At 24.6% G+C, this 15021-nt stretch overlaps 2 protein-coding genes across 2 annotated transcripts; both read left to right on the top strand.

Annotated features, from left to right (window-relative positions):
* The first annotated feature begins 2903 nt into the window (after positions 1-2903).
* LOC145834066 (BTB/POZ domain-containing protein KCTD5-like) lies at positions 2904-3903 on the top strand. The gene has a single exon (XM_082941399.1). It carries the CDS (start codon positions 2927-2929, stop codon positions 3524-3526), a length of 600 nt encoding a protein of 199 aa, XP_082797525.1. The 5' UTR covers positions 2904-2926; the 3' UTR covers positions 3527-3903.
* A 1437-nt stretch (positions 3904-5340) lies between these two features.
* LOC145834218 (ADP-ribosylation factor GTPase-activating protein 1-like) lies at positions 5341-14903 on the top strand. Its single transcript, XM_082941595.1, has 9 exons — positions 5341-5432; positions 6260-6427; positions 7678-7791; positions 8038-8132; positions 8772-8875; positions 9135-9292; positions 11489-11638; positions 12318-12376; positions 13824-14903. The coding sequence occupies exons 1-9, from the start codon at positions 5373-5375 to the stop codon at positions 14116-14118; spliced, it is 1203 nt and encodes a 400-aa protein (XP_082797721.1). The 5' UTR covers positions 5341-5372; the 3' UTR covers positions 14119-14903.
* Positions 14904-15021: the final 118 nt, after the last annotated feature.

Here is a 15021-nt window from a genome sequence, read left to right as displayed (position 1 = left end):
ACATTAAATATACTTAATGGGACTTAAGGATAAAAGTGTTTTAAAGAAAGAAAAATGTGAATGCTTACAACTAAGGTCAATGGATTGGTGTGGAGAAAGACCTTTTGGTCATTAAGCTGCACACCATTTGCTTGTAACTAATACTTTAAGCTAACTTTACAAAAAAAATAAAAAAATAAAATACTCAAAAAGTAATTATATATACAACCACAAAATATGCAACAAATATCTCAAAATTATTAAGAGCGGAGAACTATGGCCTAATGTCAGTATAGATTAAATATTTAATATAATCATAATACTGTAAGAGCACCATGTATTATCAAATAATATCTATATTTTTCTAGTATATGTAGTTGTAAGTAGGTAAAAATCTAAAACTACTAAAAACTTGTTTAACTGTTCTATAGATTTGTAAACAATTTAGTTTTAATCAATAAAATCTAGCACTAGTAAATGATTCAATATGTTTAAATTACTTAGAATAAAATCATTCCTAATACTGAACAGCTAAACTTAGTAAAAAAAAATAAACCTTAACAAATATTCTGAAAAAATAAAATAATAATAAAAGTATTTTAAGCAAGTTAAATAAACTGATTTATTTTAATAAAAGATTCTTTTAATTAACTGATTCTTTTAATTTAAAAGTATTTAATTAAAAGTTAATTAATTTCTTAATTGGGTCAAGGGTAAGGGTATAAAACTAATATTGATATAGTCCTCATAACTTATACTTTTTATTTACTTATGATTGTTATTTGATTTTAAATGATATATTTATTATTTTTTGAATTATGAAATATCAATTATCATTTATGAATTTAGCCCTGGTAGTGATTAAAAAGTTACATTGACTGCAGGATTGCCACACCCTTTGAATACTTAAAAGTTTTTAGAATTCACAGGGTAACTCGTGATATTATGATTTTTTTTTTGAATTCAGGCTGACTGAGGATAGTTCTGATTATTTATTAAAAAGTCAGGATAGTTTTAAGGTTTTTAAAAAGTCTCAGAACAATTTTTTTATAAATCTTAAATGAGATTTTGTTAGCCCAGTTTCAATATTTGGTTTTTTATATCACCAATTTTTATTGAGAACTCAATTTTTATTTATTTTGAATGCTTATTAAGTTTTTATTAGCTTTCTGACTAGCTCTTCATTACTTCTAAAAATAAAATAACAGTTTTTGTTTTAAATTGGAGATTAATATTTGTCATGATTTGAATTTGTATATTTAATCAGAAACAGTGTAGAGATATAAAAGTTTAACTATGGGTTATAAGATAAATATTAATTGAATGTTGTGTATAAAATAACTATTATTGTTACATTAACAATCCACAATTGTAGTTTTTAATCTTAATTGATTTGTACAATAAACTATATTTCTCATTACTTTAGTAAACATCAAATATAGAAGCATGTATATATGGATTTTCTTTTCTTTATTTAGAATAAAAATTAATATTTGGTATAAGTAGTTTGTGCCAGAGGTTAAATTTTTTTTTTTAACAATTTAAAAGTCTCAAGATGACTCAGGATAGTTTAAGGTCACTCAGGATAGTTTTTTTGTAAACCTGCAGTTGTATGAAACTAAAATGCTATGCCAAATTAGTATAAAGGTCATATTGCACAATTTTTATTATGCTTCTTATTAACAAAATTCATTCTACTATGTACTCTAGTTCTACAATTAAACTCTAGTTTGGGTCAAAACTTAGCCTCAAAAGTTTTATTTCTTATATCATTTTAGATAATTAGTTTTGAAGAAACTAGATGTAAAATTTTTAAGAATAAGTGAGAATTATAATGAAGCTAAGAACATATTTAATTTATATAGAAATATTAAAAAAAAAGTTTGCGTAAATAATCATATTTTTAAATGACAAAATCACAGCTTTAATGTTATATAACATATATATGTACTGTAATCATATTTAAAACTAACTATTTAAGAAGAGGTAAAAAACTTTTTACAAACCTTAACATAAAATTTAAAAAAAAGCATTGAGTATAAATATCTTATTTTTCAAATAATTTAAAGACCACTTTATTTTTGAAATAAAGTAACTTAAAACTAAATTTTCTGTACAAATGGTATTACTTCTAATTTTTTCTTAAAATTTACATAATATCTATTTCGTACTATAAAGATATCCAAAAGGTCTTTCATCACATCAATCTATTGACCATAGTTTGTGAGTGTTAACATTTATCTTTCTTTTTCCTAAGTTTTTAAATATTTTTTTATATCAAGTTTCCAAAATTTATTTTTGAAAAATCTGTAAAACCCTCTTGTTGTAAAAAAAATTGAAAAATATTTGTACAACACCATTAATAATCCCCTATTTTGACTTTTTTCATATTAAAAAAAATCCATTAACAAAACTATTTATTACCAAAAAAAAAACATTAAAAATTAAAATAAATTGTTCAAGAGGGTATATGTGCATTCTTAACCTATAGAACACTTGAGTTTTATATACGCTTAATATATTTGAAAAAGTATTTATAGTTTTGAAAAATTTTAAAGGCAAATGTATTTAAGTACTAAAATATTTTTTAATAACAAAAAAGTAGAAGGATACTTAGTTAGTTTTTACATTTCTAAAAATTAAACAAGAAAGTTAACAGGAAAATAATTGAAACTATAAGTTTGTATAGAAAACTTTAAACAAAAATAACTAAAATTAAATATTGATTAAAAATATATAAATATAATACTATATAGAAATATTTCTTTAATTCATATTATAAACTTTATGTAAAAGTGAGTATTAGTTTTGTTGTAAAATTAAATTTTTAACCCTTATGGCCTTGCTTGACTACATTTTACATAAATTAATTTAAAAAATTCTGCATTTAATTTGTTAATTTTTGTTAACGTTTACCAGAAAAATTTTTTGTTAAAAGTAGTAGAAAATGAATGGAACAACTAAATTGTGTAATAAAAAATCAAAATGGATTCGTTTAAATGTTGGAGGAACTTACTTTTGCACAACAACAGACACACTTAGTAAATACCCAGATACATTCTTACATAAGTTGTGCCATTCAGAAAATAATATGAGTTCAGACAAAGATGAAACTGGTGCATTCCTGATAGATAGAGAACCTTCATATTTTGCCCCAATTTTGAATTTTATGCGTCATGGAAAGCTAGTTTATGATAAAAATGTGTCAGAAGAAGGAATTTTAGAGGAGGCAGAGTTTTATAACATAGAAGAGCTAGTAAGCACAATTAAAACAAAGATACAGGAGCGAGATGAGGTTCCTGTTGCTGCTAAATCTATCAAAAACGTTTTCCGTGTCATACACAGTACTGAAGAAGAGCTGACCAATACAATCTCTTCTATAGCGGATGGATGGAAATTTGAACAACTTATTAGTGTTAGTTCCCCTTATCCATATTCAAGTGCTGATATGGCAGAATATCTCTGCATAGTCTCCAAAGAAGTTGGTAACACTTCTTTAGCAAATCATCTAGAACGCTCTTCATCTGCTAAAGTACTTCAAATTTGAGTTGTAATAGAATAGTTTTAATGTTTTTATTTTTTTTAATGTTCAAACTAGCATGGATGCATTGTTTTTTTATAGTTGAACCTATGTTTATTTTTAAATTACTTTAGTTTAAAGAATTAATTTTTGCGCAATTAAATAAAATTGTGTATATAATAAGCTAAAAACTAAACTTAATTTTTAATACTAACCATAATTTAGTTTAATTTTGCTCCCAAAATGTAACTTCTATTTTCGTATGAACCTTCTTAGTTGTTGTTTTATATATATTTATAATAATTGTTTTGGTGCATGTATTTAGATTTAGATAAAATGGACTGTTCAAATTATTAAATGTTTTTTAACCTAAACAATTCTAGATATGACATTACTATATGACAGTTTGCACAAAACATAGTATAGTTATTAATTTGTTTTCAACAAAATTAATTAAAAAATACTGTAAACAACAGATAAATTTATTACTAATTAATTTTTAAATTTCAAAAACTAATGTTTTTAAAAAAAAAATTGTATAATATTTTTTTAAAGTTTCTCGTAGCTTTTACCTTCTACAATTCTTAAAAAAGAATTTTTATAAACCAGACTGTTTAAGTAGTACAAGTAATAAAAATTAGCTTTAATTACGATTAGCTTACAAATATAGGTTGATCATTTGTTCAAATTTTTTTACATGGCTAATATCATTAAAATTTTTTATATTTTAGACATATTTGTGGATAATTTTTATGCAGTATATGAACTGATTTCATAGATTAAAGTGATTATTAAAATAATAATTAAAAATTTTAAATATTTAAATTAATAAAAAATTATCATTTTAATGTTTCACAATAAGATGTCATAAAAGTATTTCAAATATTGTTAATTGTCTTTAAGTTTCAATCCTCTTAAGGTTTTATACCAAATTGTTTTTTGCCTTAGTTTTTAGATTAAAAATAAAGAAATAAACTTAAAATGAAAATCAAAATTCAAACATAACTGTTTCATGTAGTAATTGTATATTTAAGGTTTATCAAAGGATATGTGTCAGATTTGCGCAGATAAATACAACTATAAAAGCCTAATCTTAATAATTTATTAAACCCCTTAGTATAACCCAATTTTAAAACTAGCCCTTAGTTTCTTACCTTAAATCCGTATCCCCTAAATTTTTAAACATAATCGTGAAAAGTATAAATAGCATTTCTGACTCGTTTCCCTAAACTGCATGCTAAACTAAGGTTTTACAACTATAAAATACTTTTAGTATTTGAATTTGTTAAATTTTATTTTATAAACTGTTTTAACTTTGATATAACTAGTTTGTACTTTATATCTACTTGTTGTTATAAAAGATGTTTTTGTATTTTGTACTGAGTAATTACTTAAAAAAGGTTTTTGATTTTACTACATTTTTATTATGGACAAATTTTATGAATTTAAAAATTGTTCATTATAAAAAATTAGATATTTTAAACAAAATAGAATAAAAATTATTGATTTATATCTGTTTTTTTAATAATTATATTTATGTTTATTAGTTGCACTTTTTGTTCATAGCTTTAAATATTTATCAAACATAAATTAAGTTGATTTCCATACTAAGGATAACAGTATTTTTTCAAATACTAAAAAGTATTTAAAAGTTGTTTTAATTTAACTATAAATTCAATAAAGTGTATAATTTATTAATTTAATTATGTAAGCTGTTTTATTCTGTCATCTCAATATATTGTTTGTTTTGTTATAGCAGTAAAATAAGTTTTAATTTTATATAATCATGGTCTAACAAGTTATCCAAAATTGCTCTTATTAAATAAAATTATTTTCACAATAGTTGACTAAATTTTGAATAACTTAACTAAAAATGGCAAGTGCTGAAGCGAGAAAAGTTTTAAATGAATTGCGGAATAACAATGGAAATAAAGTATGTTTTAATTTGGTGTTGCCGTAGATTATTTCTTGATTTCAATTATTATCTATAACAATCAGTTAGATTTATATGCAAATTGTGAAGTAAATAACTATAAATTTTCTTAAGAAACTAGTAAGAATAGAATGACCTAATATTTTCCTTAATTTTCATGTTTTGATTAAAAAACAGTTTTACAAGTTTTATACAGGTTTGTTTCACAATAAGGATAACTCAGACTAGTTTTTAAGTTTTAGAACAACTGAAGCTAATTCGGATTTTTTCCTATAAATCTAGGTTTTCTTACAAGTTATGTTTTTTTCTTGGCATTGTTTTTTTCTTAATATTTTAATTTTACAAAGTAATTAAAACTTATTAGCTTTCATTATATATTACTTCAGTAAAAATTTTCAGCTTTTGACTATCACTGCTGTTTTCAGTTTTGTAATAAACTCAGGCAAGTTTGATATAGTGTAGGCTAATTCTTGGTGACACAAGCTGGATTTTTTGCTTCAAAGAGTGGCAGCCCTGTATATATTTGTTGTTGTAAAATGTGCAAAAAAAACCTACTTAGGTTAGGAATTTTTAAAACTTATCCTTTATATGTTGGGGTTTGTAATGGAAAAAAAAATCTAGGTACAATTTACAAGACATATGTAACTTTCACTAGACGTTCTTGGTTTTTGATTAATAGAAACGATATTTTTTTTTGAGTTCTAAAACAGGCAATTATGAATAGGAGATTTTAAAACCCTATAATAAACAATAAGCTTTTTAAAACTTTTTATACATGTTTCCCTAAATTAATTCTATCAATTTTTAACTCAAATCTATTAAAACAGGTTTGTTTCGAATGTCCAGCTCTCAATCCACAGTGGGTTTCCGTCACTTATGGAGTTTGGATCTGCTTAGAATGTAGTGGAATGCATCGGGGGCTTGGAGTCCACCTTAGCTTTGTCAGAAGTACCACTATGGATAAATGGAAAGACAGTGAACTTGAAAAAATGAAAGTCGGTATAATTAGATACAAAGAACTATATAAGTTTTTTGAAGTTTATTTACATACAACACCAATATTTGATTGAACTTTTAATGTTTAAATTTCATAATATTCTTGTTAATACTTTATTGAAATTAGTGCAGTAAATTGCTTCTTCTTTTTCAATATTTAAGTTTGCTATACAGTTTTCAAGCTGTTAATCATAAATTTTTTTAATAAATGTTTCTACTTATAAAAACATTCATATTATTATGTTTCAAAGTTTTCAGATAATTTTCAAAAATCATAAAACAAAATAAAACTTTATCAGTTTACTTTTTGTATTTTTCAAATGATTAGTATTTTAAACTTAATCAAAAATTAATTTTGAAGACTAAATGGTATCTATTTAAAAATAATTCGTTAAAATATATTAAAACTTTTCTCAAACTAATTAACTTATTTCTTAGATGAAAATAAGTGTATATTAATATTTACTAGATCCAAAGGGGCTCTGGCTTGCCAATATCTTGATTCTAATCAGATTTTAATTTGAAAAAAAAAAAATCAAGTCCTATATATTTGCAGTATTTAGAAAATTCTGTCGAACTGTTTTTTTTGTTTATTTTTCATATAAATTTTTTACATTTTATTTTTTTTTCAATTCCTTCTGACAGAATTTTCTAAATATATCAAGGAACATTTCCTGAAAATTTGAGGTAGTTATCTCAAAAAACGTAGGAGAAGATAGATTTTTAGTGAGTAGTCTTTTTTTGCCGTTTTAGTTTGTGCCTCCCATAAGGAACCTATTGTTGGCTCCAACTTTGACCGGCTATATCTCAAAAACTATTTTGAATTTTTAAATCTGTAAAAAGCATTTTTTAGCTTAGTAAAAACTATATAAAATAAGATCAAATACCAAAAATGGGTGTTTACCCCCCCTATGCCCTTAATTGCAAGTCAGTTCCGAAGGAGATCAGATAGGACAAAGTTTTCAAATCGAGATTCACCCCAATAGAATCGAATCTATTTTTCAAATCAAAATCTTGTTTGATCTGAATATTGGCAAGCAATGACTAGAATTAACCAGTTCTAGCATTTGGATCTAGTAGAACACTACTTTGTTATACTGAACAAATTTTATTTTGCAAAATAAATTATTATGTTGAAGTTGGCTGAATAGTAATCTATTTTGAAAACTTAAAAGTGTGGTTGAGTAATTAATACTTATTTTGAACCTATATAAAAGTTTAATCATAATTTTACAATAGTATTTATCAGGTAGGTGGTAATGACACAGGAAAAGATTTTTTTAAATCGCATGATGACTTTAAGGAAAATTGGACGTTAAAAGAGAAATACAATAGTAAAACAGCAGCTTTATTAAGAGACAAAGTTTGTTATTGTTTATTTTTAATTAATTTATATTGATGCAGCAGGTTATGATTTAACATACAACTTTTATATAACTAAGTATCTTTTTTTAGTTTTTAGATATTACATTGAATAAAAAATACCAATACAAGTGATAATATTTAATGTCTGAAAATTATGTGATAAAATTCACATGTGTTTAATTAATTTTAGTTTGGATTATTGAAATTGTTCATAAGAAAGCATTTAGTAACAATGTTTTTTCAGATTTCAATAGAATCTCGTGGGGAAATTTGGGATGAAATAACTTCATCTGCACAAAACTATAAGCCTCCTGTTGAATCATCACTAACATCACACAGGTTTGATGTCAGAAGTAGATTGATTAACAATTTTTATGTTTGCCTTAGAGCAGAGGTCAGCATGAGTTTTGTGGTTGGGAGTAAAATTTCAAAAAATAAAAATCTTCTTTGGAATTTATTAAAGTTTTAGTAAGAATGTGACTTTTTTTTACTGTTCATAACAGACCTCAGCATCTAGTGTTAGTTTAAGAAATGTTACTATTTGTAGGCTGTATCCCATTTATAATAGAAACATACTTGTGGTTTACTGACCCCTGCCTTATTTAGTAACTTGTTAACTTATTTGGAAGAAATTTTTTTATATAACATTGTATTTTTGTTGTTTATTGACTTTGATTTTTTGATTAAAAATAAATTTCAAGGACAGCTTATTAGTCGTTGAAAGAGTCTTTAAAGTTTTAAGGAGTGCAAACTCATTTTAGGCATTTCAAAAGTATAAAATGTTAGTTATAAATATATTAAATTGAAACTTTGTTAAAAATATGTGTTGTTTTAAATTTTAATGAATAATACACAATATGTTGACACTATTTACAATTGATTTATAAGGTAAAATATATTTGTAAATAAATTACTGTTATTATAAAATTTTTAAGCATGTGATTTATGCTTAGTTTTCGATTTTATTATTTTTAATAGATCAACTTTAAACTCTAAGTCAACGAATGCAACAACTTTAGATGATATTGACGACTTTGAGAACTGGCTAAACGATGATACTACGACAAAAATACCTCCCAAAAGTTTGTCTTTTTAATTAAGCCTAAATACTTAAATTTATGAAAACAAAGTATTTTTATGCTGAAAAAAAATTTGAAGGTTTAGTACTAACAAGGAAGGTATTTTAAAGCAGAACTCTTTGTGTAAGGGGTCTTAGCTAGAACTAGCAGTTTTTCTTACAAAAACTCAATTTGAATATCTTAATTTAAATTAGCCTAAAATAAAATCGTTTCAGTTTTCCCTTTTTTTATGACTACAATATTTGTTTTTTATTTTTTCTAGCTGAAGGGTCGAAGTACGGCGGGGTAGGAAATCGACCTTACGACCCTTCTGCGAATGACGAGCCAGATTTGCTAGCAGGAGCCATTTCATCACTCAGCGTTGGTTGGAACTTTGCTTCAAAATGGACTGTTTCTGCCGCTAGTGCTGCTAAAGAAAACGTATTTATGTTGTTATATATTTTATACTAGTTAGTAGAAATGTTTTACATAAACTAAATGTTAATGTTACTGGAAGTATTCTTCTGAAAAATTTACAATCATAAACGTTAAAAGTTTTGTTTTGTATTCTTCAAAATTATTTCCTTTTTTTTGTTAGATGATCTTTATTTTGTCTCTAGATTTTTTTCCTTTTTTTTGCTCTAGATACTTAGCAGAAATTAAATATATTTCAAAGTAACAACAATTTTGTTATACTAGCTTTTATATAATTACTGAAGAAAACTTATTACTTGCTTTTTAATAAAGTTAAGATTAGTATACTATGTATTATAATGTTTGTGTTAAGTATACAAAATTTTATTATGCAAGTTTCAAGTGTTTTTTTCTGTAAACATTTTAAAGCTTAGTAAGCAAATATTTAGTATGTTTTAATATTTTATATAAAGATTAATTTAAAATCCTTACAGTAATAAGCACTGAGGCAGACAGTTAGTTTGCAAAAATCCATAACCCTTATTTTATAACTTTTAACAAAGCTAACTAACACTTCATTAGCTAAAGCTGCCTAGAATTTTTAAAATTAAAACTTTCAAAATGTCTAACAATTAAAAAATAAAACTATATAGTGTAAACCAGGGTTTCCCAAACTTTTTTGCGAATGGCCCCCTTCAACTACATTATTTAAAAACTACCATTGAAAACACCTAAGACCTTTTTTTTGTTCTTCATCTGCAACTCGAGAAAAATTCTTAACTACCATTAAAAACACCTAAGACTTTTTTTTGCTCTTCATCTGCAACTCGAGAATATCTAGTGTAAGTTTCAAATTATGACTTCATAACCCCCTGTGGCTCCTTTACTGCTCATGGCCCCCTAAGTATCTGTTATGGCCCACTTTGGGAAACCCTGGTGTAAACACTACAAGCTTATGTTTATTGCTTGCTAAACCATATAATTGAATGTAATAATAAAATAATTATTAATAAATAAATATTTTATATTTAAAACTTTATATAAATAGTTAAAATAATTTAAAATGACAAGAGATAGTTGATCTAAAAGATAATTATAAATATTAATTTTTATTGTGTAATATGTATCATGTAGCTAACCTTATTTGAATTAAATAATTTTTATTTTATTTTGTGTCAATTTGTTTAGTTGCTTTTTATCGTTATATTCTATCAATTTGACCTTAAAGTAGCTTTTTAAAAAGCTTAGACCTTTTAAATCAAATCTTTATTCAATCTTTTGTCACTAATTATTATTGTTTATAAAAATTTCGATGTAACCAAATGAGTTATGATAAGTTAGTAAACCATGTATGTTATAATATGTACTTGCTTAACATTAACATACTTTATTCAAATGTTATCTTAGGTTTTATATATCATCCATAATTTGTTTTCTTACGTGCATAAAATTGTTAGAAGTAGTATATTGTAATGACTAGTTTAATCAATTTTAGATAAAAAAAGCAGAGTTTATTGTACTTGTTCTAAATTTTTTTTTTTTTAATGTTAGGGATAAATTATTTATAGCATATAATCATAAATCGTGTACAGGTAACTTAACTTACATGACAAAGTATTTGCATATTATTGCGCAATAAGCTGACTGCTGTGCTGCTAAAGTAAAACAATCTGAAACTGAAAACATGAATAAAAAGGTAGTTTAAGAAGCCTAAATCGATTTAAGAAAGTTTCAATCGATTCTTTTCAATGCTATTTATTTTTGTGTATGCAGCAGCCCTTTGCGTTGCAATCATTTAGCTTTTGTTTACCAATGAGTTAATGGTCTTTCGTTTATGCGTCAAAAGTAAATTAAAATTGTTTAAAACTTAAGACTTAAATTAGTAGTTATTATTATAGGTAAACATTATTCTCTAATTATAAACTGACATTTTAAGTTTTATTAAGCTAATTATTAATTCAATTATAGATGTTTTAGCTCAATTATTCAAAGAAAATAGACTAAACGGTAATAAACTAATTTTCTGTATGATTTTGAGAACTTTTTTTACCAGCCATATGTACTGGTTATTAAAGCTAAACTCAAATTCAAGTCATAATATTATTGACTGAAAAAAACAATAGTTTTAGAATTAATAATGAAGTATCTCAATTAGGTAGACAATAATATTAATTTTTGTGAGTTGAATTAGTTTTTTGTTATATCGACAATTTTCAAATACAGGCAGTAAAACTAAGTTCACAAGCAAATGAACTAGCAACCGACTTTGGCTCTAAAGTTAACAGCAGAGTATTGAAGCCGGCTCAGCAAAAACTTACGGACAAAAATGTCGTTGAAGATTTTACTTCAAATATGTCATCGTGGGCTTCAAAGGTTTTTTTTTTTAATTTCGTATTACATTTTTAAATACTGCTATAAATTTTAATAAAGTTTTGTATGAATAACAATCTATCATGTGTCTTATACTTCGACTAATAAAAAATATCACAACATTTTTAAATACTTTATAAGTCTAGATTAAACATAGTTACAAAATGCTATATGAAAAAAGTTTTAATAAATTTATAACTTGTTCTTCGGTTTATAAACAAAGAGTTCAAATCTTATTCTGACTAGTCTTTACTTAGATTATTAACTGCAAGACTACTTAATTAAATACTTGATAGCGTTTTTAAACTTTCTAACTTGGAAAAAAATTTTGTACTAAATTTATTTTTGTTGTTTAAAAGTGCGAAGCATCTTAATAGTTAAAATAAAGTTTATAACTTATTTTTTTAACAATCGTTGTATTATTGCGTACGTATTTCAAAATTGTTTGAAACATAATATTTTGTATTTTTAATTTTGTTATTTAATTCAGTTTGAAAACTGTATATTTGTTTGATATTCTTTAAAATCTCCCTTTGAAATAATTTAATAAATTAAAAATAGGTTGAACTACTTTTTTTTATTAAAATAAATTCAGTATTCGGATTTATAACTTTCGACTTTTTTTAACACAATATCTTTTATTGCTATGTAAGCAGGTTGATTTATATATATATTTTCAAAGCTATCAAACTATGGAAAGAACGGATTTAACAGTTTAAACAACATTATTCAAAATAAACCGTGAGTGTGTTTTATTGATTGTATGAATTCTTGCTAAAATAAATTTTCTAGTTTGAACAAAGTTTAGTCATCGTGTTTGCACGTTTTCAAAAATAAAATCAAGCTTCTGTTTGAGAAATTTGCTTATTTTCACATAAAAAACTATAAAGTACTTAGATAAAATAACTTACTAATTATATATTTTACAAAAGTTAAAGTAAGTTTTCACATTTGCTATGTTTAAAAAAAAATTCACCCAACAGTCTTAGCTATTGATAAATATAGCTTAAAATTTTGCTAAATGATAATTTAAAGTTAATAACCCATTTTAATAACTCATTTATAGTAAGTTTTAACTTTGTGCAAAACCCATTTAAAGGTTTGAATATAGGAAAGTTCTCATTATCTTTTTCTTAATGTTTTGTATTTTGAATAATATGTCAATTATTTATTTGAACTTTTTCTTAGTTCTTTCGATGTTACAAAGCAGTTTTTATATTTTTAGTTGAGATTAAGAGAAACAAATGTTTTCTTATTATTTTAGAGATTATAAAAATACTAATTAGCTTGTACCTGTAGCTTTGCCAAAACTTGTCAGCTATAGTGTCTGGTTACACACTTTTTCTTATTGTTTATTTAAAAAATTGATAATTAATTTTTGTGCATATAATCTAAAAACTTAAAAGCAATATTGTCTGAAGCTTAATGTTGATTATAAGTATATTTGGTTTATAAGTTATATTTTCAGTATATCATTTCAATGCTAGTATCTTGCGTATTATAATGTTTGAAATTCATATGCAGATCAACTGTTAAGTTTTTTCACTGTAAAAAGTTCTCTTATTCTATTTTTCTCTTCTTTTCTACCTTTTTTCATAAATATTTTTAATATTTATTTTTTATACATTAATTTGATAAAAATGTATGAATTAAATAGCCTAAAATATTCTAATAAAGTTAACTAATATAGTAAAAATTAAGAAATCAAGTCACGTATATTAATTTATTTTTGGTAGTTGACGTATAGTTTAAATCATAAGTTTAGTTTAAAACGTCATTTGAATGTATACCTTTACAATCAACGTTGTTTAGTTTATGTATTTTTTAGTTTTATTGTGTAAATATGTGCAAATATTTGCAGCTTATAACTTTATGTATGGTGTTGTTCAAGCTAAATGTTATAATATGAAGATTTGAAAAAAAAGTAACATTAAGTAGAACGTGTGACACTTTTCTTGAATTTATCAAAAGTAAAACAAATTAAGTTTCAACTTAAACTTTATTATAAAAAAACATAATTTTAGATATTTGTTACTAAAAAAGTATTTTATTTTACAACTTCTACCACTAAGTGACATGATTGCATGTAAAATTATCTCATAACTTCATAACTAAAAAGTAAACATTTCTGCTTTCACTTTACAATTAAACTAAACACAGTTTTCTAAAAATTTATTTTTTTTTGAAGTGAGAACAAGGATGGCGTAGATGCAGAATTCTGGGACACTTTCGGCGCTTCTCAAAATGTTCAAAAGAAAGCGAAAGAAAACAACAAGACCGAGTTTGACGACATTATGAGCTCGAACGAAGGGCCGAAAGTCACAAATCAAAGTGACGACGTGGACTTTGAAGCTTGGCTGAACGATGACGACACAAACATAATTGACGACAAGCAAGAAAGTAAAAGTGCTGACGTCAAAAGCAAAAACGTCAGCAATGACGGTTGGGACGACCAATGGGAAGAGGTCGGATGGGACAAGTAAAACTAGACCTTCAACGTTTCACTGATTCTTCATTTCTTCTTGCCTTTTTGTTTGGTCGGATCTGCACAAGAATGGACTTTTGCGAAACTTTTACTTCCATAAAACGGCAAGAGAGTAAATGACCATTTTTTGTTTGTTTATAGAGATTTATAATTTTGAGTCTGATTTTATACTTTCTAAAGGGTATATATGTTTTTAATTTTTCAGAACTACTACTAATTAATCGGTGCATTTTTATTTTGTTTAAAGAACTTTTTCCAAATTTTACTTTATTTTTTCAGTTCAATACATAAATGATTTAACATTTTGTGTTTTTTATTCTGAAAGTAAATCTTGTAAAAGTTTTGAGCACAAAACGAACATTTTTTATTTATTTTTTGTTGTTACGTATTTACTCCCATTTTATCATACTTTTGATCTCCTGTATTTTTACAGTTTGACATTATTGTGTCTTTTGAGATGTTATTGTCATTCGTGCAATTATACTTTTTCCAAGTAAAGTAAGCGCAATAAAATAATATTTTATAAATCTTTTAATGCTCTTATTTTTTAATTCTAAAACTAACTAATAAAAAATGTCTTAGGTTTTATTTTTATTTTTTTTAAGTTTTAGTTTTTACTTAACAAAACAAATTATTTTGAAAATAAAGTTGAATCGTTTATTGTATTTCTTATGAAAGTTATTTATTTATTAAATCTTGACCTCAATTGAATTTTTACTTGGTGTTCTTAAAGAAATTGCTGTAGTAAAGTTACGTACATTACGAAAACAGTTCGTTGTTAAGGTGCATAGAATTCATTAAATTAAGTTATATTCTTTATATAGAAAATATAAGTTCTTTATTTCTATAAGCAATATTAACGTCATGTAATAAATTTTATTGTACCGCTAATTAATTGAAT

Source organism: Thalia democratica, chromosome 4 (assembly GCF_965202585.1).
Source record: "Thalia democratica chromosome 4, ktThaDemo2.hap1.1, whole genome shotgun sequence".
Classification (NCBI taxonomy): domain Eukaryota; kingdom Metazoa; phylum Chordata; class Thaliacea; order Salpida; family Salpidae; genus Thalia; species Thalia democratica.
This window is presented reverse-complemented; position numbering and strand designations above follow the sequence as displayed.